Source organism: Scyliorhinus canicula, chromosome 11 (assembly GCF_902713615.1).
Source record: "Scyliorhinus canicula chromosome 11, sScyCan1.1, whole genome shotgun sequence".
In the NCBI taxonomy this organism is placed as follows: domain Eukaryota; kingdom Metazoa; phylum Chordata; class Chondrichthyes; order Carcharhiniformes; family Scyliorhinidae; genus Scyliorhinus; species Scyliorhinus canicula.
This window is the reverse complement of record NC_052156.1, coordinates 165,011,491-165,037,968: the sequence shown is the minus strand read 5'-3', so window position 1 is coordinate 165,037,968 and position 26,478 is coordinate 165,011,491. Positions and strand designations below refer to the sequence as shown.

The 26,478-nt window shown below is 50.9% G+C and overlaps 1 protein-coding gene across 8 annotated transcripts in view; it reads left to right on the top strand.

Moving 5' to 3' along the window:
• The window catches only part of frmd4a (FERM domain containing 4A), a 734,343-nt gene that overhangs the window by 586,817 nt on the left and 121,048 nt on the right, over positions 1–26,478 (top strand). For all 8 annotated transcript variants that reach the window (XM_038811950.1, XM_038811947.1, XM_038811948.1 and 5 more), the window contains 2 exons: positions 867–889; positions 23,796–23,879. In XM_038811950.1, the coding sequence (XP_038667878.1) occupies positions 867–889; positions 23,796–23,879 (107 nt within the window). The remainder of the gene's footprint in view (positions 1–866; positions 890–23,795; positions 23,880–26,478) is intronic.

Here is a 26,478-nt window from a genome sequence, read left to right as displayed (position 1 = left end):
CGGTTTCCTCCCACAGTCCAAAGATGTGCGGGTTAGGTGGATTGGCCATGCTAAATTGCCCGTAGTGTCCTAATAATAAGTAAGGTTAAGGGGGGGTTGTTGGGTTACGGGTATAGGGTGGATACGTGGGTTTGAGTAGGGTGATCATGGCTCGGCACAACATCGAGGGCCGAAGGGCCTGTTCTGTGCTGTACTGTTCTATGTTCTATGTTCTATGATGTGGGAGTCATTGGCTAGGCATTTCTTTTTTTTTTTGCAATATTCTTATTGGGTTTATGACACTTCATACATAAAAGCAAAACACACCCACCCCAAACAAAACTATTACAAAAAGAAACACTCACAACAACCCCCCCCCCAACCCCCACTCCCACCCGCAACCCATCCCTAAAGTGACCAAGTCTTTGAAATATAGAATGAACGGGCACCCTCTTCTATACAACCGCTCAACCGCCCCTCTCCAGGTGCTCTTAACTTTTTCAAGGTGCAGGAAGTCCATTAAATCCCCCAGCCACAGGAGTTGACCTCCACCCCAACAGCACCCACCTGGGACCAGTGAGATGGAGCTGCAGCTACTCCTTGTTCTCAATGTAAATCCCAGAACACCAAATGCTCAGGGTTTGGTCAACAATACAGAGTATCACAGCAAGAAGCCCAAGCGGACAGAGGCAAGTGGGGGCACTGTTGTGATATTGCAGGAATTGTGACTGTTGTGACATTGCAGGAATTGTGACTGTTGTGATATTGCAGGAATTGTGACTTGTGATATTGCAGGAATTGTGACTGTTATAATATTGCAGGAATTGCATAGAAAAGCTTTGTGTTTCTAAACTCAACTAATGGTTTACTCTCTTCATTTCTTGCAGGAAGCGAAAGGAGATTATTCAAGGTAAGTTTGGGCAAACTGCCTCCGTTCTCTTACTGCATTGTCACTGTTTGCTGTTTGCCACAGAGAGCATGTACATAACGTCCTCCTGTTTTCTGGCACTTTCTCAGAAAACTTTGGGCTAATGGGTCCACATTTTCCCGATAGGGGGAATATAGGAGCAATGAGTTCAGGGAACCCTGGATGTCTCGGACAACCCTGGACTGGATAAGGAGCGAGAGAAAGGCTTTGAACAAGGCCAAAGGCAGAAATTCAATTGCAGCTCTAGAGGAATATGGGAAGTGCAAGAGGGAACTTAAGAAAGCATTTAGAGTAAAAAGGGGCATGACTTGCGAATAAGATTAGGGTGAATCCTAAGATATTCTCTGAATACATTAAGGGCAAGAGGTTAACCAGGGAAAGAGTAGGGGTCATGGGGGCAATCTGTGTGAAGCTGCAGGACATTGCTGAATGAATAGCTTTCATTGGTCTTCACTCAGGAGACGGACGTAAGTACAGAACTCAGGAAATGGACCTTGAGCAGTCTGGAACAGGGGGCGGGATTCTTCCTCCCCTCGCAGGGTCAGAGAACCGCCGGGGGGTCGGCATGAATCCCGCCCCTGCCCGCTGCCGAATTCTCCGGCCCTGGAGCTTTGGCAGGGGCGGGAATCGCGCCAGGACCCCGCGCCCCGCCGGGTAGGGAAGAATCCCACCCAGGAAATGAGGAGGTATTGGAGGCTTTGACAGGCTTGAAAATAGACAAGTCCCCAGGGCCGGATGAATTGCATCCTAGGATGCTGTGGGAGGCGAGGCAGGAAGTTGCAAGATTTTCATTCCTCTCTGGTCACGGGGGAAGTGCCAGAGGACTAGAGAACAGCTAGTGTTGTTCCACTTTTCAAGAAAGTTGTTAAAGATAAACCAGGGAGTAACAGCACTGGGATGAGCAGTCCGAACACCGTTACATTCAACGGTATGGGACAAGTGCTGGTCGGTGGGATTAGCAAAAGATTAGGGGTAGTTATTGTCGGTGCAGACTCAATGGACCGACAGTCCTTTCCTGTGCTGTACAACTCTATGACTATAACTCTGTGACAGTGTACCGCATAAGGCTGGTTAACAAAACTGAGGCTAATGGAATTGGTGGATCATTGTCCGTATGGATAAAAAAATGACCTAAGGACAGAAAACAGCAAGTCTTGGGAAATAGTTATTTTTCAGCCTGAAGGATGTTAGACAATGGTGTCCCTTAAGGATCAGCGCTAGGATCACTGCTGAGTTTTCAATATATAAATGACTTGGGTATTAGAATTCTTGAGTGAAATGTCAAAATGTGTCGGTGTTACCAAACTCAGTGGTGTGGCAGACAGTGAGGATGATACCTATCGAGTGCAACAGGACCCAGGTAGGCAAGAAAAATGGGCAGCTGAATGACAGATGGAATTTAACACAGAGAAGTGAGAGGTGATGTATTTCAGCAGAAGGGAGAGACAATGTAAACTTAATGGCACAATTCTAAAAAGTCTGCAGGGCTATAGGGGCATGGGGGTTCATTTGCATCGATCTTTGGACGTATTCCGAGAGTTGTCAGCAAAGCTTGTGGGACTTTGGGCTTCGTAAATCTAAAAACAGGGAAGATATGCTGAACCTTTATAAAGCTCTGGTTAGGCCACGAGCAGAATATTGCACCTCGTTCTGATTTTCCCATGCCCACGAGAACTCGGTCTATAAACATAACTGTGAACTGTGAGTTACACTAACAATTAATTTGAGATTATCAGTTTGGCTCTCAATGTAGCTCATTTTCTCGCACACGGGGTCCTGTTCTCTGCAAACAGAAAGAATGCAGACAGGCATTGCGTATTTTTCAACTAAACAAATGCCTGGGGACAGTCATTTCCTGGTTCATTCCCCATGGCAATGCTTTTAACCAATTTGAGTTTCATTTGCTTGGTTTTAATTTAAACAAAAACTTGCCGGTTAACTGTCCCCTGGTGCATTTGCAATAGCAACACCTGAGCCAATCAGAGTCCACTTTCCAACCAATCAGCATCCTTTTCTCCTGTAGTATAAATTGTTCTCCCCTTTGAGATTCGGGAATCTTGTTAGGTGTTTTTAATAATTCATTCACAACTTGAGTGTCGTGGCAAAGCTGCATTTTTGGTCCATCCCTAACAGCACAAATGGTAACCTGAGGGGAAAATGACAGGGGGCGGGATTCTCCGCTGCCCGACGATTGGACGGAGAGTCCACCCCGATACCCACATCGGGGGCACCATCGCATCGCGCTGCACGCTGTTGCAACGGTGTTGGGGCGTCATCGGCAGGCCCTCCCGCAATGCTCCGCCCTCGATGGACCGAGTTCCCGACCGCGCGGTTGACGTGTGATCTGAGCGGTCAGGAACCCGGCGGGGCGGCTGCGGACTGTGTCCAGCGCCGCCACACTCGGCCGGGATCCGCCCCGCAGGCTGGGGGGGCTTCCACAAGGGCTGATGGGGGGGCGGGGGGGGTGACCAGGAGGTGTCCTGTAGGGTTGTGAATGGCGGGTCGGGTCACAGCCAGAGCCATGTTGTACGGCGCAACTACTGCCCGTCGTCGCCGTGCGCGGCGAGGGACCCGGCCATTCTCTGGCCGTTTTTCGGTGCGGGAGCCGGGACCCGGAGGCGCTGCTAGTCCCGCACCGATCCCAGAATCGGTGAGGTTTTGCCGCTGATTTTGACGCTGTAAAATGCCCGCAAATTCTCCATTTCAGCCGGCACTTAGCCACTGAAACAAATAATCCAGCCCAGGAACTTTGGTAAATATCACACAACATGTGGAATATTATCAAAAATCACTTTCTGATTGATCTGTATCAGGCCAGGAACCTGAATCATAGCAGTATTGGGGGGGGGGGGGGGGGGGGGTGCGGATGGGGGGCCTGTTTCAAAGGCAAAGCCTTACTCCTGCCTCCTAAGCTCTGTCCAATGGCTTGGACATGTCTTAATAACATAATTGCTCTTCTATCTACGGAACCTCCTCCCCCACCACAACAAAGTTCATTCTCACATTACACAGTGTGAGAACAAAGGGACTGAAACATTCTGACTTGGCTTCAGCTCAGCTTGCGTATTGATGGGCTTGCAACAAAATCTAGAGTGGGGTCACGGTGAATAAATTACAGGGGTTTGAGACAGAAAGTTCAGAATCCTCCAACCACTTGGCAAATTGTGTGCAAACCGGGTACACTTCAAGCAAAGAGCTCCACAAGCAACCGCATAAAACAAGTTCTAATTTTAATTAAAAACTGGAATGTAGCTTGTAAACGGCGCAAAATTGACCCTGTGAGCAGGAGGAATGCATGGAGCCAGTAAATTAAACAGAAACAAAGACTCCTGCCAAGAGTCATGCCGTTTAGTTTAACCCCACTGTGATATTTGTTTAAAGCCAATCTTAGGCTTTCAGGAAACAACAGTAGTGCGGTTCATTCAATGAATTTGTTTATTTGTCGAAGTGTTGTTTATTCATTTAGGGTTTGCGATGGTTTATCACTGAATTACCAAAATACTTGCCCGGCACAAGATTACGGGGGAAGTGTTCAGATCCGATTTTATTGTCGGTCACTCAGCGGAGGAGTTTATCGGCGAAATGATTTCTGCAGCTCCTGTTGTGTTGTGTTTCTGAATCTAGGGGTGAGCCATTGTGAGAGGCAAATCCCACGTCCCAGACCCCAGCCTGTGATGTATCCACAGGGGGTGGGGGTGGTGGGAGGGGGGGGTCTGCAGCAGAGATATGCAGTACATCTGTGTTAAGATCAGTGCATTGGTGAGAGAGGATCTTGGATCGGAAGATCAAGATGCAGAATCCGTTTTGGTAGATGTAAGGAACAGCGAGAGCGGTAGTAAACCTTGTGGGAGTTGTTTATAGGCCACCAAATAGTAGTGGTTATGTAGGGAATGTTATAAATCAGGAAATTAGAGCTGCCTGTAACAAGGATAATGCAGTAATCAAGGGGGACTTTAATCTACATATAGAGTGGGTAAACCTAATTAGCACTATCGCTGAGAAAGGCAAATTCCTACAATATATACGCAATGATTTTCTGGAGCGGTATGTTATAATAATAATCTTTTATTGTCACAAGTATGAAGTTACTGTGAAAAGCCCCTAGTCACCACATTCCCGCGCCAGGGCAAGCTGGTACGGGAATTAAACCCGTGTTGTTGGCCTTGTTCTGCATTACAAACCAGCTGTCTAGCCCGCTGAGCTAAACTAATATGTATGTTGAGGAACCAGCTCGGCAACGGGCTTTTTTACATCTAGTGTTGTGCAAGTGTCGGGGGTGAGTTGATTCCGTTCCAGGGAGGTGGGTTCTGCTATGGTTGAATAGTCCAATCCTGGACCCGCCGACTCTGCCACAGGTTTGGCAGGTGGTGTTTGGTGAGGTGGGTGGGTGGGACACTCTGGATTTTGCGCTCTCTTTCCGCTTGACCTCCGCGTGTTCTCCCTGTCACGGTCGAGGTGGTTGGTTTCTCCAGTTGATGCTTTTTCTCCAGCTTGTGCGTTCTAAGGCGTGTCGATGGGGATGTTGCTTTATTTCGGGAAGCTTTCAGAGTGTCCGTGTAGCATTTCCCCTGTTCTCCTAGTGATCGCTTCGCCATTCCGGAGCTCGGAGTAGAGCACTTGTTTCGGGAGTCTTTTCTTGGGCACGTGGACAATGTGGCCCACCCATCGCAGCTGGTCAAGCATGACCAGTGCCTCGATACTGGGGATATTGGCCTGGGAGAGGATGATCATGTTGATGCGCCTATCCTGCCAGTTGATTTGCAGAAGTTTGGGGCGGCAGTGCTGGTGATATTCCTCCAAGGATTTGAGGTTTCTGCTGTACATTGTCCATGTTTCTGTTGGATACATTGGGATGGAGACCATGGCTGCTCTGTAGACTGAGCTTCGTGCTGAGTTTGAGATCTCGGCCTTCGAACACTCTGGGCGGGATTGTCCATTGGCCAACGCCAATATCATAATCGGCAATCGGGCGGAGAATCCATTCCGATGCCCAAATCGGGGCCAGCGCCGGTTTGACAGCGGCCAGCTATGCTCTGCCCCGTTGAAAGTGCCGTAATCATGTTGCACACTACGCCTTTGCAACGGCATTGGCATGTCATCGAAAAGCTGTCCTGCGATGCTGTGCTTCTGATGGGTCAAATTGCCGACCGTGTGGTCTGAGCGGTCAGAAACCCGGCGTGGTGGCAGCGGACTGTGTCCTGTGTCGCCACACTTGGCCGGGATCCATGCTGCTGGCCAGAGGGGGCTTCCGCGAGGAATGGGGGGACTGGTGGGGGGTTGGCCAAGGGGTGACCTGTGGGGTTGCATTTGGCGGGTCGGGTCCACGCACGCCCAGCGCCGCGTTGTACGGCGCGAGTGCTGCAGGTTGTCAGGTGTGCACGTGCGCAGCCATGGACCCGCCCGTTTTTGGCGTGGGAGCCGGGAGTTTTACCCAGTTCCGCTGTTGGCCCCTCACCGGTCCCAGAATCAGTGAAGGTTCGGCGCCGATTTTGGCATCGTAAAACGCCCGCGAATTGTCCGCTTCAGCCAGCACTTAGCCGCTGAAATTGAGAATCCAGCCCTCTGTTCCTCAGGCGTCCGGAGACTGCACTGGCACATTGGAATCCATGCTGGATTCTGTGTCTGCTCGCACCGAGAGGAGGCTCCCGAGGTCTGGGAAATGATCCATATATTTTCCAAAGATTCAGTGTGTTGACCGAGTCGAAGGCCTTTGCGAGATCGAAGAAGGCCATGTACAGAGGTTAATGCTGCTCCCTGCACTTTTCCTGGATTTGCCCCGTGCTGAAGGTCATGTCCATTGAGCCTCTTGGGAGGGGTGGGGGGGGGGGGGGGGGGGGCGGAGAAACTCTTCAGCTACTGGGAGGAGGCGGTTGAGGAGGATTCTCGCGATGACCCTTCCCGTGGCGGAGCGTAGGGAAATCCCTCGGTAATGTCCGCAGGTGGACCTGTTTCTTGAAGATGGTCACAATTAAGGTGTTTCTGAGATCGTCCAGCTTGCTCTCTTCCTTGCAGACAAGGGTGGTGAGATTGTGGATTCTTGTCATGACTGCCTCTCCGCTGCATTTTAATACTTCTGCGGGGATTCTATCTGCGCCAGAGGCCTTGTTGTTTTTCAGCGGTCAGATGGCTTTTCCGACCTCACGGCGAGCTGGGGTTGGGCTGAGGTGGTGGCGGGTAGCGTGTTGCGGGAGGGTGTCGAGCGCACTTGCATCGAAGGCTGTGTGTTGGTTGAGGAGGTCCTCGTAGTGCTGTCTCCAGCGGGCATTGGCTGCCTCTCTGTATAATGTCGTTGTGAAGGAATCTTTAGGGAAGAGCGACGATAACATGATAGAATTTTACATGATGTTTAAAAGTGACGCCGTTCAATCTGAAACGAGGGTGTTGACTGTAAACAGAGGAAACTTTGTGGGACAAGTTGACTGGGGGAGGTTGGGAAAGATCAGGTGGTAGACAGACAATGGACAGCGTTAAAACATTTAATACATTGATTACAGCAAATATACATTCCTATAAGGTTCGAAAATGCAGTCGGAAAAGTGATCAAGCCGTGACTGACATGAGAAGTTAAGGGTTCTGTCAGACAAAAGGAAGATGTGTATAAAGTTGCCAAGAAAGTAGCAAGTCTGAAGATTGGGAGCATTTTAAAATTCAGCAAATGAAAACCAAGAAATTGATAAAGAATGAGAAAATAGAAGATGGAATTAAACTAACGAGAAACAGACTGTCAAAGCTGTTGGTTTGTAAAAGGAAAGACAAGTGTGTGCTGATTACAGGCAGAGCATTTCTAATGGGTAATAAGGAAATGGCCGGGAATCTCCGGAAACACTTTGGGCCATGATTTAACCACAGCGTTGTGCTTGATGCGGATCAGGGCGCACCGGCTGAATAGAGGGAAAGGCCAAAATCCAGATTCGCGACCATTTTGCAATTCACCCGACCTGGTCTCGATGGCGAGTTCCGGACCTTGCCCAAACATGGCGAGCATATCGTTAACCCTCCATCGGCATTCATTTCAATCGCGTTAGCGAGATTGAAGTCAAATGCAGCGGCCTCCGCGAATTACCCAACTCGCCAGCGATAAATCACACGCCCGTTGTTTAGTACCCCTTTTCAAAAACATGAAGCTGGCGCTGAGGGGCCTGAGGGGCTCCCTCTTGTTAGTGCCGAGAAGCTGAGGCGGCAGTCTGGCCAATCAGACGGCAAGGGAGCCGGGCAGTCTGGCCAATCAGACGGCAAGGTAGCCGGGGAGTCTGGCCAATCAGACGGCAAGGTAGCCGGGGAGTCTGGCCAATCAGACGGCAAGGGAGCCGGGGGTGGTCTGGCCAATCAGACGGCAAGGGAGCCGGGGGTGGTCTGGCCAATCAGACGGCAAGGTAGCCGGAGAGTCTAGCCAATCAGACGGCAAGGGAGCCGGGGGGGGGGGGGGGGGGGGGGTCTGGCCAATCAGACGGCAAGGGAGCCGGGGAGTCTGGCCAATCAGACGGCAAGGGAGCTGGGGGTGGTCTGGCCAATCAGACGGCAAGGTAGCCGGGGAGTCTGGCGAATCAGACGGCAAGGTAGCCGGGGAGTCTGGCCAATCAGACAGCAAGGGAGCCGGGCTGTCTGGCCAATCAGACGGCAAGGGAGCCGGGCAGTCTGGCCAATCAGACGGCAAGGGAGCCGGGCAGTCTGGCCAATCAGACGGCAAGGGAGCCGGGGAGTCTGGCCAATCAGACGGCAAGGGAGCCGGGGAGTCTGGCCAATCAGACGGCAAGGGAGCCGGGGGGGGGGGGGGGGGGGGGGGGGGTCTGGCCAATCAGACGGCAAGGTAGCCGGGGGGTCTGGCCAATCAGACGGCAAGGTAGCCGGGGGGTCTGGCCAATCAGACGGCAAGGGAGCCGGGCAGTCTGGCCAATCAGACGGCAAGGTAGCCGGGGAGTCTGGCCAATCAGACGGCAAGGGAGCCGGGGGGGGGGTCTGGCCAATCAGACGGCAAGGTAGCCGGGGAGTCTGGCCAATCAGACGGCAAGGGAGCCGGGGAGTCTGGCCAATCAGACGGCAAGGGAGCCGGGCAGTCTGGCCAATCAGACGGCAAGGTAGCCGGGGAGTCTGGCCAATCAGACGGCAAGGGAGCCGGGCAGTCTGGCCAATCAGACGGCAAGGGAGCCGGGCAGTCTGGCCAATCAGACGGCAAGGGAGCCGGTGATGGCGAGAAGTTTGTGGGGTTCACTTTTGGCACAAAGTGCCGTTAAATACGGTCTGCGATTTCGCCAACGTGGGCGTGAAGAAACACCCCGCCAATCGCAACCAAAATGACACTTAGAAATGTTACCGTTAAATCCCGCCCTTTGTGTCTGTTTTCACAAGAAACATCCCTGAAATACTGGGAAGCCGGGAGCGAGTGAGATTGAGGATCCGGAAGAAGTGAGTGCTCGTGAAGAAGTAGTGCTGGAGAAATTACTGAGGCTGAAAGTCGGTAATTCCCCCGGATCTGATGCTCCACATTGCCGAGTGTTGAACAAGGAGACTGTGGAAATTCTGGATATCTTGGTGGTCATCTTTCAAAATTCGATGTATTCTTGAATGGTTGCTGCAGATAGCAAATGTAACCCCACTGTTTAAGAAATGAGGGAGAGAGAAAACAGGTGTAGGTGCACCCACTGTGCTGTTAGGGAGGGAGTGCCAGGATTTTGACCCAGTGACAGTGAAGGAACGGCCGATATATTTCCAAGGCAGGACGGTGAGTGGCTTGGAGGGGATCCTCCAGGTGGTCCTTTGTCTAACCCAGGGGTGGGCAAACTTTTCCGTGTAAGGGCCACATTCAGAAATTCACAATTCACAAAGGGCCGCATAGTATATTAAGTAAAATAATTACTTCACCCGGTTATGATTCTGGGCGCCTCATATAGAACATAGAACAGTACAGCACAGAACAGGCCCTTCGGCCCTCGACGTTGTGCCGAGCAATGATCACCCTACTCAAGTCAACGTATCCACCCTATACCAGTAAGTAACCCAACAGCCCCCCCAAATTAACCTTAAAAAAAAATTTTTTTTAAACATTTTTTTTTTTTAATGACTTGGTGGGCCGCAGAAATACCTTTGACGGGCCGTAGTTTGCCCACCCCTGGTCTAACCGTTCTGCTATTGCATCCTTTACAATGGTAATGCCATTGAATGTCATGGGGAAATGATTAGGTTATCTCTTGTAGGAGATGTTTTATTGCCTGGCAGTTGTGTGGCGCGAATGTTACTTGCCACTTATCAACACGAGCTGTTCCAAACCCATGATCCCTACCAGCTAGAGGGATGAGGGCAGCAGGTACAGAGGAACACCCCCACCCCCAAGTGCCCTCCAAGCCAAGGTGCATTCTGACTGGGGCAAAATACTGGAACTCCCTCCCTAACAGCACGGTATGTGTACCTACACCACATGGACTGCAACGATTTAAAACGGCCCCTCACCACCACCTTCTCACGTAACCTGTGCAACAGCACTTTAGATTTTCCTGCCTCCAGTCCATGTGTGACGAGGGATGAGAGAAAGCTGCAGATGATTGGTTGCAGTCCTGCCCTCTATTCTATTGGTTGTAATTGGCTCCAATGATCTGATTGATTGATACCCACATTGCCACTGGAAAAAGGGTAGAAGATTAGCCATGATTTTGTTGTATGGTGGTGAGGGGTGGAATGTTTAAGGGGTTAATCAAGCGGGGCTGCTTTGTTCTGGATGGTGTCGAGATTCTTGAGTGTTGTTGGAGCTGCGCTCATCCAGGCAAGTGGAGAGTATTCCATCACACTCCTAACTTGTGCCTTGTAGATGGTGGACAGGCTTTGGGGAGCCAAATACAAACAAGCTGATACACGGATTGAGAAAGCTGAAAAAGACCATTCGGCCCATCGCCTCCGATCCGACGCTCAATGTAATCCTGTCTGATCTGACAGTTGACAGTCGATCTGAATGAAGGATACATTTCCCATCCCAATCCTGCTCCCTCTCCACCAAAGGTGCTGGAATTGAAGTGCAGCAAAATCCCTCACTTGTGGCAAATGAAGGCCAGAGGAACGGGAACAGTTCAATGGAACCTCTCGGCCCGTGGTTTTAAATAGCTGTTGTTAATCATTTCCATATCATAGTAAACAATAGACACACATTTCAGTTAGTATTATTACAAAGGGAATGTCTTGGCATCATGCCTGGTAATTTAAGGTTTTATAAAGTCTCATGTTTTAATGAACAAAGTCAGGTGAATTTCCTTTCTAATAAGCCCGATCGCACCTCCTTCTCAAGTCACTCCCCACAGTACCTTTTCAATTGGAGGTCGTTTTAAGTTCTGGTCATTTGGACAGATGATGGAACATGCTCCTCGCAAAGCTGCCCAACGTATTTGATTTTATCGAGATGTTTCTGTTTTAGCAGCGTTAAGGGATATGGGGATAGAGCGGGAAGGCGGAGCTGAGGAAGAAGATTAGGCACGATCTTTTTCAATGGCAGAGCAGGCTCGAGTTGCTGAATGGCTTACTCCTCGCGCTATTTCTCAAGCTCTTCTTTTGAGCTTCTACTTGTACACGTTATACCTGAATTCCTGTAATATATATCCAGAATTATTGATTGCCGGCTTTGTGACTGAGGTGGTATTGCAGGAAGGTTTACAAAACTTGCCACCAGTACCTTCCGGCAACTGAAGTATTGTGTAGAGCTCAGAACATCCATTTGCTGTTTAGGATCCTCAGAATATCCTTCATAGAGACCGGAATCTTTTCAATATCTGGAGCATTCGGCATAAGAAATCTTCTGTTCGTGTCACCCAGGTGTTTGCTGATTCTGTCATCGGCAACGCGTAATGAACCCCCAGGTGTTCACAGAATAATGATAATCTTTATTGTCACAAGTCAGTTTACATTAACACTGCAGTGAAGCTACTGTGAAAATCCCCTCGTCGCCACATTCCGACGCCTGTTCGGGGACACAGAGAGAGAATTCAGAATGTCCAATTCACCCAACAGCACGTCTTTCGGGACTTGTGGGAGGAAACCGGAGCGCCCGGAGGAAACCCACGCAGACGCGGGGAGAACGTGCAGACTCCGCACAGACAGTGACCCAAGCCGGGAATCAAATCCGGGTCCCTGGTGCTGTGAAGCAACAGTGCTAACCACTGTGCTACCGTGCTGCCCATAAGGGTTTCAGTCACAAATGTAGAAATACGCAAATGTACAGATGCACATGTGTACACATCACCACATGTACAGATGCACACATGTCCATATACACAGATGTACAGACGCACACATACACAGATATACAGACACACACGTGCACAGATATACAGACACAAGGATGTACACATACATGCATGTACAGATGCACACATGTACAGATAAAACAGAATGTAGTAAGTATTTTCAGACTAGTAAATTGTATCTGATGCCCTGTTTCACCCTGTCTGTTTTCTGTCGCATGGTTGATTGTTACCCTAAGCCGTGCTCATTCTGGACAGCACCAAAATCTGAGAGTTGTCGTCTTGTGGTCAAGTATTCTGCTGAGATTGGAAACCGGGAACAGCTTCCTCCTGCTAAACACATGTGGTATAAGAGTGCAGCCCTATCATTAGGTCCACGTTTACTCTCTCATTATAAGTGTGTCTTTAATCACTGAATACAGTAGTATCTTGTTTCCTGCATTCATAAAAATTCCAAAATTGAGCAGTTTTTCCACAATTAGGTTTGGGAAAATTAACTGCAGCTAACTTTGTGTGTGGGATCAATCAGTTCGAACTATCCGTACTAATAGGTTAATTAACTCCAATGTTATTGTTTCCCCGAGTTAGGTGGAAACCACAATTGCTGAGAAGGGAGGTGCAATTTGAAATTGTGCTGCGTGTTATTTGTGGTGCATTGGCAAACAATCCCAGTTCAAACCTCCGCATTTTAACAAAGTAGTTAACCCATAAATCTGCTGGAAAAGGAATTTCTTGGATATTGTGTCTGGAATATCTGAATTTCTGAGTTTTAACAGTCCCTTAGTTGTACATCACAGTGTGAGGTAAATATCATTCGGCCCATCGAGTCTGAACCGGCCCTTGGAAAGAGCAGCTCCCGAAGCACACGTCTCCACCCTATCCCCGTAACCCAACCTAACCTTTTTTTCACTAAGGAGCAATTTTTAAATAATAATTAATAATAATAATCGCTTACTGTCACTAGTAGGCTTCAATGATGTTACTGTGAAACGCCCCTTGTCGCCACATCCCGGCACCTGTTCGGGGAGGCCGGTATGGGAATTGAACCCGCGCTGCTGGCATTGTTCTGCATTACAAGCCAGCTCTTTAGCCCACTGTGCTAAACCAGCCCCAGATGACAATGGCCAATCCACCTAACCCGCACATCTTTGGACTGTGGGAGGAAACCGGAGCACCCGGAGGAAACCCACGCAGACACGGGGAGGACGTGCAGACTCCGCAGACAGTGACCCAAGCCGGGAATGGAACCTGGGACCCTGGAGCTGTGAGGCAGCAGTGCTAACCACTGTGCCCCCATGCCACCCCCTGTAACAGTTAGTTGTGCTCAGTTGCTTTGTTACTTTGTTTTCAGGTTCTGGGCCAGTTTTTGAGACGTATATCTTATTGTTGGTTAAAAGGGGGGCATGCTATTTAGGAAGCTTCTGTTTCCACTCGCACTATCACAGTACACAAGCTGGCTCATGTGATAAAAATTCACTTGAATAGTCACGGGTCTGCTTATTAAATGGGAACGGTGAAAATATGTTGATATATCTTTTGATTTCAAAGTATTGAAGTCCCATAGGATTTGTCTCAAGCCAAATCTTACATTTAGGAAAAGTCTCTTTGTAAAAGTCGGTAGATCGCAACATTTGCAAGAAGCAGATACATTGCACAGCGTTTGAGTTGAGGAGATTGGCTCGCCTGTAATTCTGCACAGTTCCTGTGGACACAGACCAATTGGCAGCACTGCCTCTATTTTTATGTCGTGTCAGACTAAAAATACAATCATGTTTCCCAGAAAAGTAATCTTTTGAGAGTGGGCTGCTGAAGGAAGCCATTTGAAGTGATTTCATGTTCTCGATGTTGAGCTGGAGAGAGGTGTAAAACCCACATACGGTATCCATGGTCCAAAATGACGTGGAGAGTCAAATCCCCATGTTTCTGCTAACACAGCAGAGCCCAGTGTCCCATCAATTTACAACAAGAGCCGTGGATACCTAAGAGAATCAACCGGAAAAATAAATAAGACCTCCGAATAACTAGATCATGTGAAGGTGTAGACTGAGCTGAGGAGATAACGCACGGGACGGTATGGTTCCTGGGGTCAGGATTGATGGGTGGACCCAGGCAGGTTTGAACACTGGGCTGAAAAGATAGATGTTTACTGTGGAGTTATACTTGATTATCTTTGAAGACTGGTGAGTTTTTCAGAAGAATCTGCCTTTCGATTAAGTGCATAGCTTTTATATTCGTTCATAGGGTGTCGGCATCGCTAGCTGGGACAGCATTTATTGCACGTCCCTCAGTGCCTTTGAACTGAGTGGCTTACGGGGCCACTTCAGAGGGTGTTTAAGAGTCAACCACATTGCTGTGGATCTGGAGTCACATGTAGGCCAGACGGGGAAGGACGGCAGATTAAGTGGATGAGTCGATGGTCGATCGATCATAAATTCTCTGTGAATTTGATAAGCCACGTGGTCATTCCATGTTCCGTACTTATTTTTCATGTGATACCAGCCCATCGCAGTCTGGCATTCAAAAGGTAAACAATTCAATATTCGAAGTACAATGTTCACCTAACGGATTAAAAATAGTTTGAAACATTTTGAACCCAGGATATATTGATTTAGGGCAAAGCAAGTCACGACAGCTATCATTCGACACCTTCCTTTTACTAGTAGTTAATTGAGTACGTCCAAAAATTAAAAGGGGCGCTTTTTCATAATAGTGCAAACGCGGACAATGAAAGTGAAATTTGTTGGGGAGGCAGCCGCGGGTTGGAGGGCTCCCGTTCGGGAACGGCATTGTCAGGGGTTAACGCCCGGTCCGAGGGGCAGCAAAGGCAGTAAAAGTCGGGGGAAAGCACAGGGAAGGGAAATGTCGAGGATCAGTAAAAAAAGCAGCTGAAAGTCTGTCGGGGAGTGTCAAGGTCACCGCGGGGTCAGTAAAGAAAATGGAGGCTGGAGCACCAGGGGAGGCCGCATTGCTTACGGCTGAAGAAATAACTAAGGTGATGGCCGTGGAATACAAAAGGCAGTTCACAAAACACATGGAGGCAATGAGGAAGGAGATGAGGGAGGTTTTGAGTGTGCTGGTGGAGGAGGCGATTTCCCCGGTGAGGACGGCGGTGGCGAGTGCAGTGGCGGAGGTGCGGGAGCAAGGGGAGGCGCTGAAGGAAGTGGAAGAGACATTATTGCAGCACAGTGATCAACTTACCTCGATGGGGAAGGAGCTGCGGAAGGTGATAGAGACCAACAAGGGTCCGCGAGGAAAAATGGAAGACCTGGAAAACAGATCCAGGCGACAGAATTTGAGGATTATGGGGCTGCCCAAAGGGGTGGAAGGACCGAGGCCGACGGAGTATTTTGCCGCGATGTTGGCAAAACTATTGGGGGAGGGGGAGGGTCCCTCCCGATATGAACTGGATCGGGCTCATCGGTCGTGGAGGCCTGGACCAAAGGCGAGTGAGCCGCCAAGGGTAGTGACTCTGTGCTTCCGTAGGTACAGTGTGAAGGAGAAGGTCCTGTGCTGGGCCAAGCAGAAGCGGGTGGTGCAGTGGGCTGGAGCTGGTATACATGTATACCAGGACTTTACGGTGGAGCTGGTGAGGAGGCGGGTTGCTTTCAACCGGGTGAAGAGGGCACTGTACATTAGCAAGGTGCAGTGCGGCATTGTATATCCAGCGAAGCTGAGGGTGACCTACAAGTTCAAGGACTTTTATTTTGGGACGGTGGAAGCAGCGGAGGAGTTTGCGAAGGCAGAAGGACTGTGGCAGAATTGAGAAATGGTCATGTACCGATGTAGCCTCATGACTGTATTTTTTCTTTTTTGTTTCACTGCGTGCGGTGTATGGGCTATAGGAGCCAACGTATATATTTGGACAAGGGAAGAAATGGGACTTTCAGTTGTAATGAGGGTTCTTTGGGGTGTGGGTGTGTATGCGGGGTTGGTGTGCTAAAGGGGATTTCTGGGTTTTCCTGCGGCTGGGCAAGGGGAAAAAGAGACCCGGGCGGGGGCCTCCACGCTGGCCGGTTTAAGCCGGCCAGTGAACGGGGTGAGGTGGGGTGTGGGGGGCTGCGGCCATCGGAGCCTGGCTGAACAGGGTCCGAGGGGTCTAGCCGGGGTGGAAAGTTGGGGGGGGGGGGGGGAGGAACAGAGGTTGGGGGGAGGAGTTTTACAAGGGGAAGTTGGGGGGGGGGGGGGGTGTTTACAACTCTTGGGTGTCATTTACGGTCTTCTTTCAGAGGTTGGATGGCATTGAGTGCCGTCGGGGGGGGGGGGGGGGGGGGGGGTGCTCTATAGGTTAATGGTGACCATGGGCAATTCCGGACTCCCTCCTCTTTTTCTCCTTTGTTTTTTTCCCACCGTGGGGGGGGGTTTGTTTTATTTGATGCAGATATTGACTGGTGGGCCGTTGGTTGGGGTGGCGGGAGGATGGGATCGTTGTTGATGTTGAGGGTACTGACTTTGTATCTGTTACCGTTTACTGCTTGTTGGGGGAGTGTTCATTCTGAAGGAAAATGTGAAAATGGAGAATACAAAATATTTTTTTTTAAAAGAAAGTGAAATTTGTTTCTTAGTAAATGTTTTCCTCAGATGGAAAGAGAGTGGTCCGAAAACCTTCATTGATAATATATGAAATGGTTTGTGTTTATTTACAATTTATTTAGATAGAACATTCCCTTCACGAGCGAGCCCATCAATGACAGCATCTTTTTGAAGGGATTGATATCTTTGGTAACACTTATGCAATCATCATTGCCTGTAACCCATAGCAGGCAATCAGCCCAGTCCCAGGAAGTCATGAATATTTTAGTTTCCAGTGAAGCCGGTTGCCATTAACAGGAAATGATGGAGATATAACCAGCAGTTGATCTGCCAGACATATGTCTTCATTTGTGGTCAGCAGCTCCTCCGAGATCATGAAGTGCACCGGAGCGCACAGCTCCCTTTCCAGCCCCAATACTTCCATCAGAAGTGCCTCGTGGATTTGCCGTAAATATTTATGAAGAATTGGTAAACGCGGCTAATTCCAGAGGCTGGAGGAGATGGCACTGGACGGTGTGCAGAGGAGATTCACTAGGTTAATCCCAGAGCTGAAGGGGTTGGATTATGAGGAGAGGTTGAGTAGACTGGGACTGTACTCGTTGGAATTTGGAAGGATGAGGGGGGATCTTATAGAAACATTTAAAATTATGAAGGGAATAGATAGGATAGATGCGGGCAGGTTGTTTCCACTGGCGGGTGAAAGCAGAACTATGGGGCATAGCCTCAAAATAAGGGGAAGTAGATTTAGGACTGAGTTTAGGAGGAACTTCTTCACCCAAAGGGTTGTGAATCTATGGAATTCCTTGCCCAGTGAAGCAGTTGAGGCTCCTTCATTACATGTTTTTAAGGTAAAGATAGATAGTTTTTTGAAGAATAAAGGGATTAAGGGTTATGGTGTTCGGGCCGGAAAGTGGAGCTGAGTCCACAAAAGATCAGCCATGATCTCATTGAATGGCGGAGCAGGCTCGAGGGGCCAGATGGCCGACTCCTGCTCCTAGTTCTTATGTTCATATGATCGTGAAGTTTGCAGTTGGTTATTGGGGGGGGGGGGGGGGGTTCAGCCATCACCCCCCCCCCCCCCCCCCCCGGCCGTTGACACTCATTGGGCCACACTCCTAGGTGTAACAATACACACAACGGTGAGCTATTAAGAAGAGGCACCACATGGAACCATACTGCACCATGAGTCACACCCTCGGGGGGGGGGGGGGGGGGGGGGGGGGGGGGGGGGGGGGGGGTGGGGAGGTTGGCAAATTGGGGAAAGGGATAGGCCGTTTGAAACTTTGGGGTTAAATATCCTCTCGCGGCCGTGGAAGCAGAAATGAAAACAGACATTGGGTGATGCAGCTGTCAAGAGCCAGTCCCCCCCCCCCGGCCCCCAGACTGTTCGGGATGTGCCTGAGGTTGATTTCTGCCAGTGTTGTTTGGTTTTCATCACCGTTCCTGACGGTTTAAAGCCTCCCGTGCGAGCGTTTCACGTCGGGGTGTGACTGGTACACTGACTGCTCTGTTGGCAGTAACGCCTGTCATAGTCCAGCAGAACCGAAGGTCATGGGGCGACTTTCCATGGCCCTTTCCACAATATATCAGGGTGATGGATTTGAAGCAGAGTGTGCAAGAGCGAAGAGAGGTGGGGGAGGTAGTTAAAACAACTGGGTCGCAAGTTAATTACTTTGTCCTGCCAGGGTTGAATGGTCACGTTACTCACGTGAACATTGCAAGTTCCATCTCCTTCGATTCTCTAAATAAAGTATAAGTTTGTTGATTTGAAGGGGATGATGATTGTAGACTGGATGGTACAGACCAAAGGAATTCCATTCACAGATTCACTGTAAAAACCAGGATATTTTGCAGCCAGCAAATAGTCCAACCGTGGGCATTTCAACTTTTATTTAGTTAGCTGAGAATGAAACTATTGCTCTCGCCTGCTGGTATGGGATTACACTTGAACAAAATGCTCTGTAAGAGGACACTGGCTGTTGTTGGACACAAACATGTTTTGACAAAATTCACAAGCATTTTGCAATTTGAGTAACAACGTTTTCATCATTTCCTAACTATGCTGCATTTTTAAAAGGGCTTTGGTGAAGTTCATTGCTTGTAATAGTACACGACGGAAGATTTTTTTTCCCTTTCAAAACAAATGCAGTAAAAGGCAGTGGGCGGGATTCTTCGTTGCCCGATGCCGGAATCGACTCTGACGTTGAAATCGGGGCCGGGGCCGGTTTGACGCTGGTCAGCCATGCTCCACCCCCTCGGTAGTGGCGTCATCGGAAGGCCCTGCCGCGATGCTCCACCCCCCCCCCCCCCCCCCCCCCCGATGGGCCGCGTTCCCGATCACACGGCTGACGTGTGGTCTGCGAGGTCGGGGACACGGCGTGGCGGCGGCGGACTGTGTCCAGCGCTGCCACACTCGGCCGGGATCGGTGCTGCAGGCTGGGGGGGGGGGGGGGGGGGGGGGGGCTTCTGTGAGGGCTGGGGGGGGCGGGGGGGGGTGAGCTGGGGGATCACGGATGGCAGGTCAGGTCCGCTGCAGGTCGTTGCCGTGCGCAAGCGCGGCCTGGGACCCAGCCATTCTCCTGCCCCTTTCGGCGCGGGAGCCGGGAGTTTCGTCCTCCGCCGCGTCTAGCCCCTCACCGGTCCCGGAATGTTGAGAATTGGTGTAGACAAAATTCCGGCATATTAAGCAATGAGGAAGGTAAATGGTAAATTGACATTTATTGCAGGGGTTTGGAGTGCAGGAGTAAAGAAGACTTGCTGTAATTGTACAGGGTTTTGGTGAGATCACACCTGGAACACTCTGCAGTTTTGGGTTCTCTGAGGAAGGATACACTTGCAGTTGAGGATGTTCAGTAAAGGTTCAGTGGATTGGTCTCTGGGGCCATTGAGCAGAATGGATCGATACTCTCTGGCGTTTCGAAGAATGAGAGGTGATCTCATTGTAATTTATAATTTAGAAGTGTAAGAGGCGACGTGATTGAAACACATAAGACCCTGAGGGGTATTGACAGGGTGGATGTGGAGAGGATGTTTCCTCCTGTGGGAGAATCTCCAACTAGGGGTCACTGTTTAAGACGGAGATGAGAGGAAATGCTTTTGTGTCAGGGCAGCGGGTCTCTGGAACTCTCTTCAAAAGGCCATGGAAGCAGAATGTTTATCGAGCAAAGCTAGATTGATTCTTGATTTGCAAAGAGGGGGGTGAAAGGTTCTTGGGGGTAGGCAGGAATGTGGGATAGAGGTTGCAATCTGATCAGTGACGATCTTAGGATCAGGCATGAAGGTAGAATTGAAGTTGAAGATCAGCCATGACCTTACTGAATGGTGGAGGAGACTGAGGGGCTGAATGGGCTATTCCCGCTTCTTCACTTATGATCTCGTGACATGTCCTTAAGTAATGCCTTTGAACACCCAGAAACACCAACGGCCCTGAAAATGGGATCACTGTCATTTCAGACGGGGCAACCTAATGGAAGTTTACAAGGTTATGAGGGGCGTGGACAGAGTGGATAGTCAGAGGCTTTTTTTCCCAGCGTGGAAGAGTCAATTACTAGGGGGCATAGGTTTAAGGTGCGAGGGGCAAGGTTTAGAGGAGATGTACGAGGCAGGTTTTTTTACACAGAGGGTAGTGGGAGCCTGGAACTCGCTGCCGGAGGAGGTGGTGGAAGCAGGGACGATAGTGATGTTTAAGGGGCATCTTGACAAATACATGAATAGATGGGAATAGAGGGATACGGACCCAGGAAGTGCAGAACAATAGTTTAGACAGGCATCATGCTGGGCGCAGGCTTGGAGGGCCGAAGGGCCTGTTCCTGTGCTGTACTTTGTTCTCTTTGTACCAATTACTGTCCAACTGATGAACTCTTCTTTATTCAATGTTAACAGATCACTAGTCAAAAATACAACCCAGTCTGTGTCCTAAAGCTCCTATGTGGCACCTTGTGATGTTTTAATACTTTAAAGCTGCTCTTTATAAATGCAAGTTGTTAACAGTTTGTTCATAAATTGGGATATTCCGCACTCTGACTGCCAGTCCTCAATGACATGAGCATTTGAAAGCCCCTTGATGATCATGCTCCCCAACCCCTAAATTCCTGGCTTCCGTGGTCCAGCGCCCACACACCCTGACAAGGGGCCATGCTGCTGAACTTGCCGACTGCACGGTGAAGTATAAACAACTTGTGTGCACAGGACCGTTTTACATTTCACTGCTAATATTCTTTAAAGCAACTGCTGGAACGCAGAGCTGCTGTGTTTCAGAGAGTCACTCGGTGAACACAGCCAAAAGCAAACTTGATCGAGTTTCACCTCGCAGAGCTGCATTCTGTCACGATAACTTACAAAATTGTAACATGAAGGAGGTTAAGAAGTTTACTAATGGCAGGTACAGTGTAAAATATATTGCTGTGTCTGCTGTCAAACACATGGCAAGGCAGGCTGTAGACAGAGAGAGTGTGTCTGGAGATAGCCACACAAAGATAAACCACGAATTGTCCAAACGTCTGAAGCCCAGCAAGCTCATTCTATTTAGACAGAAAAGAGTTTTGACAGTTATGCGGCCAACGATTAGACATTCTGTTAATCTAGACTATTTTGGTAGAGTCACAGAGTGTAAAGAAATCATCACCATTGAAAGTTGCTCCATCGTTACTGTAAGAGAGCAGGCTTTGTGTTCCGGAACAATCTTACAATAAGAAGGTCAGTGATTCCCTTCAGCTTCACAGGATATGTGAGTTGAACCTCACGATCAAGTCTTTGTTTGGAACTCCACCCTCCCCCGCTCAAACCCCCACTGCCCCTACCTCCCACACTGCAGCCCCCTCACTGTCCCTACCTCCCTCACTGCAGCCCCCTCACTGTCCATACCTCCCTCACTGCAGCCCCCCCACACTGTCCCTACCTCCCTCACTGCAGCCCCCACTCACTGTCCCTCCCTCAGTGCAGCCCCCCCTCACTGTCCCTACCTCCCTCACTGCAGCCCCCCCTCACTGTCCCTACCTCCCTCACTGCAGCCCCCCCTCACTGTCCCAACCTCCCTCACTGCAGCCCCCCCCCTCACTGTCCCTCCCTCCCTCAGTGCAGCCCCCCTCACTGTCCCTGCCTCCCTCACTGCAGCCCCCCTCACTGTCCCTCCCTCCCTCAGTGCAGCCCCCCCTCACTGTCCCTACCTCCCTCAGTGCAGCCCCCCTCCCTGTCCCTACCTCCCTCAGTGCAGCCCCCCTCCCTGTACCTACCTCCCTCACTGCAGCCCCCCCCTCACTGTCCCTACCTCCCTCACAGCAGCCCCCCCTCACTGTCCCTACCTCCCTCAGTGCAGCCCCCCTCACAGTCCCTACCTCCCTCACTGCAGCCCCCCTCACTGTCCCTCCCTCACTGCAGCCCCCCCCCCCACTGTCCCTGCCTCCCTCACAGCAGCCCCCCCCCCACTGTCCCTACCTCCCTCAGTGCAGCCCCCCCCCCCCACAGTCCCTACCTCCCTCACTGCAGCCCCCCCTCACTGTCCCTGCCTCCCTCACTGCAGCCCCCCTCACAGTCCCTACCTCCCTCACTGCAGCCCCCCCTCACTGTCCCTACCTCCCTCAGTGCAGCCCCCCCCCTCACTGTCCCTACCTCCCTCACTGCAGACCCCCCCCACTGTCCCTACCTCCCTCACTGCAGCCCCCCCTCACTGTCCCTACCTCCCTCACTGCAGCCCCCCCTCACTGTCCCTACCTCCCTCACTGCAGCCCCCCCCTCTCACTGTCCCTACTTCCCTCACTGCAGCCCCCCCTCACTGTCCCTACCTCCCTCAGTGCAGCCCCCCCCCACTGTCCCTACCTCCCTCAGTGCAGCCCCCCCTCACTGTCCCTACCTCCCTCAGTGCAGCCCCCCCTCACTGTCCCTCCCTCCCTCAGTGCAGCCCCCCCTCACTGTCCCTACCTCCCTCAGTGCAGCCCCCCCCCCACTGTCCCTACCTCCCTCACTGCAGCCCCCCCTCACTGTCCCTCCCTCCCTCAGTGCAGCCCCCCCCCTCACTGTCCCTCCCTCCCTCAGTGCAGCCCCCCTCACTGTCCCTACCTCTCTCACTGCAGCCCCCCCTCACTGTCCCTACCTCCCTCAGTGCAGCCCCCCCTCACTGTCCCTCCCTCCCTCAGTGCAGCCCCCCTCACTGTCCCTACCTCCCTCACTGCAGCCCCCCCCTCACTGTCCCTCCCTCCCTCAGTGCAGCCCCCCCTCACTGTCCCTACCTCCCTCACTGCAGCCCCCCCCCTCACTGTCCCTACCTCCCTCAGTGCAGCCCCCCCTCACTGTCCCTACCTCCCTCAGTGCAGCCCCCCCTCACTGTCCCTACCTCCCTCAGTGCAGCCCCCCCCCCCTCGCTGTCCCTACCTCCCTCAGTGCAGCCCCTCCTCACTGTCCCTACCTCCCTCAGTGCAGCCCCCCCTCACTGTCCCTCCCTCCCTCACTGCAGCCCCCCCTCACTGTCCCTCCCTCCCTCACTGCAGCCCCCCCTCACTGTCCCTACCTCCCTCACTGCAGCCCCCCCCTCACTGTCCCTACCTCCCTCAGTGCAGCCCCCCCCTCACTGTCCCTACCTCCCTCAGTGCAGCCCCCCCCCTCACTGTCCCTACCTCCCTCACTGCAGCCCCCCCTCACTGTCCCTCCCTCCCTCAGTGCAGCCCCCCCCACTGTCCCTACCTCCCTCACTGCAGCCCCCCCTCACTGTCCCTACCTTCCCCCCAACTCCCCCCTCACTGACCCCCCCCCCCCCCCCCCCCCCCCCCCCGTCCATTATTTAACTCTTACTTTCAGCCCTGTAGAAGAAAATGAAAATTAACTTTTTGTTCTCCCCCCCCCCCCCCTCTCGCCCTGCCCTTCCCCACCGCCATCCTCCAGTAGATCAATAAAGGCCTTTATTTGAGTGGTCTGGGGGTTGGGGGCCTAGGGGCTCACACGGAGGCCGTGAGGCCGAATCTAGTTCCTGGCCACGCAGCATCACTGAGACACGTTGATTTTTTTTTTGAGAAACGTACTGAGGGAAAGTGCTATTTCCTTACTAAAAAGGACCAGATGTCTGCTCCCAGAATGTTCCATCTGGACCTGGTCACACTGAGGATCATAGTTTCTGTATAAACTTAATATCCTTTTGATCTTTCCCTCAGCAATGAAGTCACAAGGACTGACTTAAAGAAGCTCCCAGTGCTGCCGACACAAGCTTTGAAGGAGCATCCGTCCCTCGCTTACTGGTAAGTCACAGACACTCCCTTTTACATGGCAACCACTTTATAATATAGTCCGCAATGTTTATTCAGTGCAGTCCTGTTAGCCAATATTAGCTGAAAAACACAAGTGTCTAATTATAAATTTAATATTTTAGTCCTTTACAAATGGCGAAAGTTAAAATAAGTTTGTAATAAGAGCTATCTAGATGAAGTGAGGCTGACTCTTATTTATTTGTCCATTGGTGCCATCAGCTTCCCAGAGGTTGACTGTGATGGATCTCCACCTCTGTCAGTCCCGTGCTGTCTTTATATATTCCACATAGTCAACGGCATCCAGTCCATTATATCCCTCGCCCATTTTCTCCTCTGCTTCCCTCTCCTGCACTTTCCGTCGATATTCCCCTCCAATCCACATCCCTGAGAACCATCGACTCAAATGCTTTGTATTTGTGTCGATAAAATATTTGTAAAGTATCTGTAAAAATATTTGTATCTATCTGTCGTTGAAACACCCTCCTGTATGTCCACATCTGGAATGTTTAACAATAGTCTCTTTGTTTATTGTCCAGGTCTCTTGAGGAATATAACATAGATGACAAAATGTAGCAACTCCGCATTCTTTTCCCAAGACCCAGGTTTCATTTATTTGATGTTGGCCGAGTAGTGGATGGTTTTGAGGGCAGCTATAATCTCCCAAGCGATATAGATGGATTGGTGGAGTGGGCGGTAAAGTGGCAGAAGGATTTTAACACAGAAAAGTGTGAGGTCATGCATTTAGGGAGTCAAACAGTTATAGCGAGTACAAGATAAATGGGAATTTGGTAAGATATGCAGAGGAAGTGAGAGATCCTGGTGTACAAGTACACAGGTCCCTAAAGGCAGCAGTTCAAGCAGACATGGTTGTGAATAAAGCATATGGGATGCACTCCTTCATTGGCAGAGGCATAGGGCGAAATTCTCCCAAAACGGGAGAAATCGTCAAACTGCCGTAAAACCCGGGCGGGTTTTACGGCATCGCGCCCCTTCCCGACGGGGGACCGATTCTGGTCCCCCGTCGGGGCTAGCAGCCCGACGTCGGAGGCTCCGACAAGTCGGGCTTAACGAAAATCGTTAAGCCCGCTTGTCGGACTTAGCGCCGGCTGACGCGTCATATGACGTCAGCCGCGCATGCGCAGGTGGGAAGACTCCAACCCGCGCATGCGCGGGTGACGTCATCGCGTTTTTGCGCGAAACCCGCGCAGGCGCGGTCCGGGTTGCCCCTCAGCCGCCCCGCGTATTGATACTGCGGGGCGGCGGAAGGACAAATAGTGCGCGGGCATCGGGCCCGCTGCCCGCGATCGGTGGGCACCGATCGCGGGCCCATGGCACCCTTGGCACGGCCGTGGTACTGCCGTGCCAATCGGTGCCATGGTTATTTTTTTCCAGGTAGTCACGACGTTTTTACGAACGGCAGGACCAGGTGTGTTTGCCGTTCGTAAAAAGGTCGTAAAGGGCTGGGACTTCGGCCCTTCTAACAGCTGTGAATCGCTGCCGGCCGTAAAAAAACGGCGGCAGCGATTCGTGTCGGGATTTCGGCGGGGGGGTGGGAGAATAGCGGGAGGGCGTCAAAAAAGTCGGGAAGGCCCTCCCGCTATTCTCCCACCCGTCGTGGGGGGCGGAGAATTTCGCCCATAGAATATAAAAGTAAGGATATAATGTTGTAATTGTATAACATACTGGTGAGTATTGTGTGCGGTTCTGGTTGCCACATTACAGGAAGGAGGTTATTGCTCTGGACAGAGTGCTGAGAAAGTTTACAAGAATGTGGCCAGGTCTGGAAAAGTGTAGCTACGGGGAGAGTTTGGATAGGTTGGGGTTATTTTCCTTGGAACAAGAAGGCAGAGGGGGGGCTTTATTGGGGTCTACAAAATTATGAGGGGAAGTGATAGAGTGGGCAGGATAAAATTGTTTACCTTGGCGGAGAATTCTAGAACCAGGGAACAGGTAAATGGCAGAAGGTGTAGAGGGTCATGGGGAAGGACTTTTTTTACGCAGAGGGTATCTGGAATTCGCTGCCCGAGCTGGTCGTGCAGGCTGACCCTCAAAACTCTGTTTAATAAGTACCTGGATCTGCACCTTAAGTGCTGTCAGCTTAAGGGCTATGGACCAGGTACAGGGAGGTGGGATTAGAAAGGGCTCCTGGGTGTCCTCAACCTGGCATGGACAAGATGGGCCGAAAGGCCTCCTGTGCTGTACCTTTTCTATGATTGTATGTTTATCACGTCCTTCATTCTGACAAAACTGGTCTTGACTCTCATACTTCTCCTACAAATCTCACAATCAGATCTCCCATTGTCTATGACCGTCTCCTGTTGTCTGTGAACATCTCCCATTGTCTGTGACAGTCTCTCATTGTCTGTGACAGTCTCCCATTGTCTGTGGCGGTCTCCCATTGTCTTTGACAGTCTCCCATTGTCTGTGACAGTATCTCATTGTCTGTGACGGTCTCCCATTGTCTGTGACAGTCTCCCATTGTCTGTGACGGTCTCCCATTGTCTGTGACGGTCTCCCATTGTCTGTGACGGTCTCCCATTGTCTGTGACAGTCTCCCATTGTCTGTGACGGTCTCCCATTGTCTGTGAAC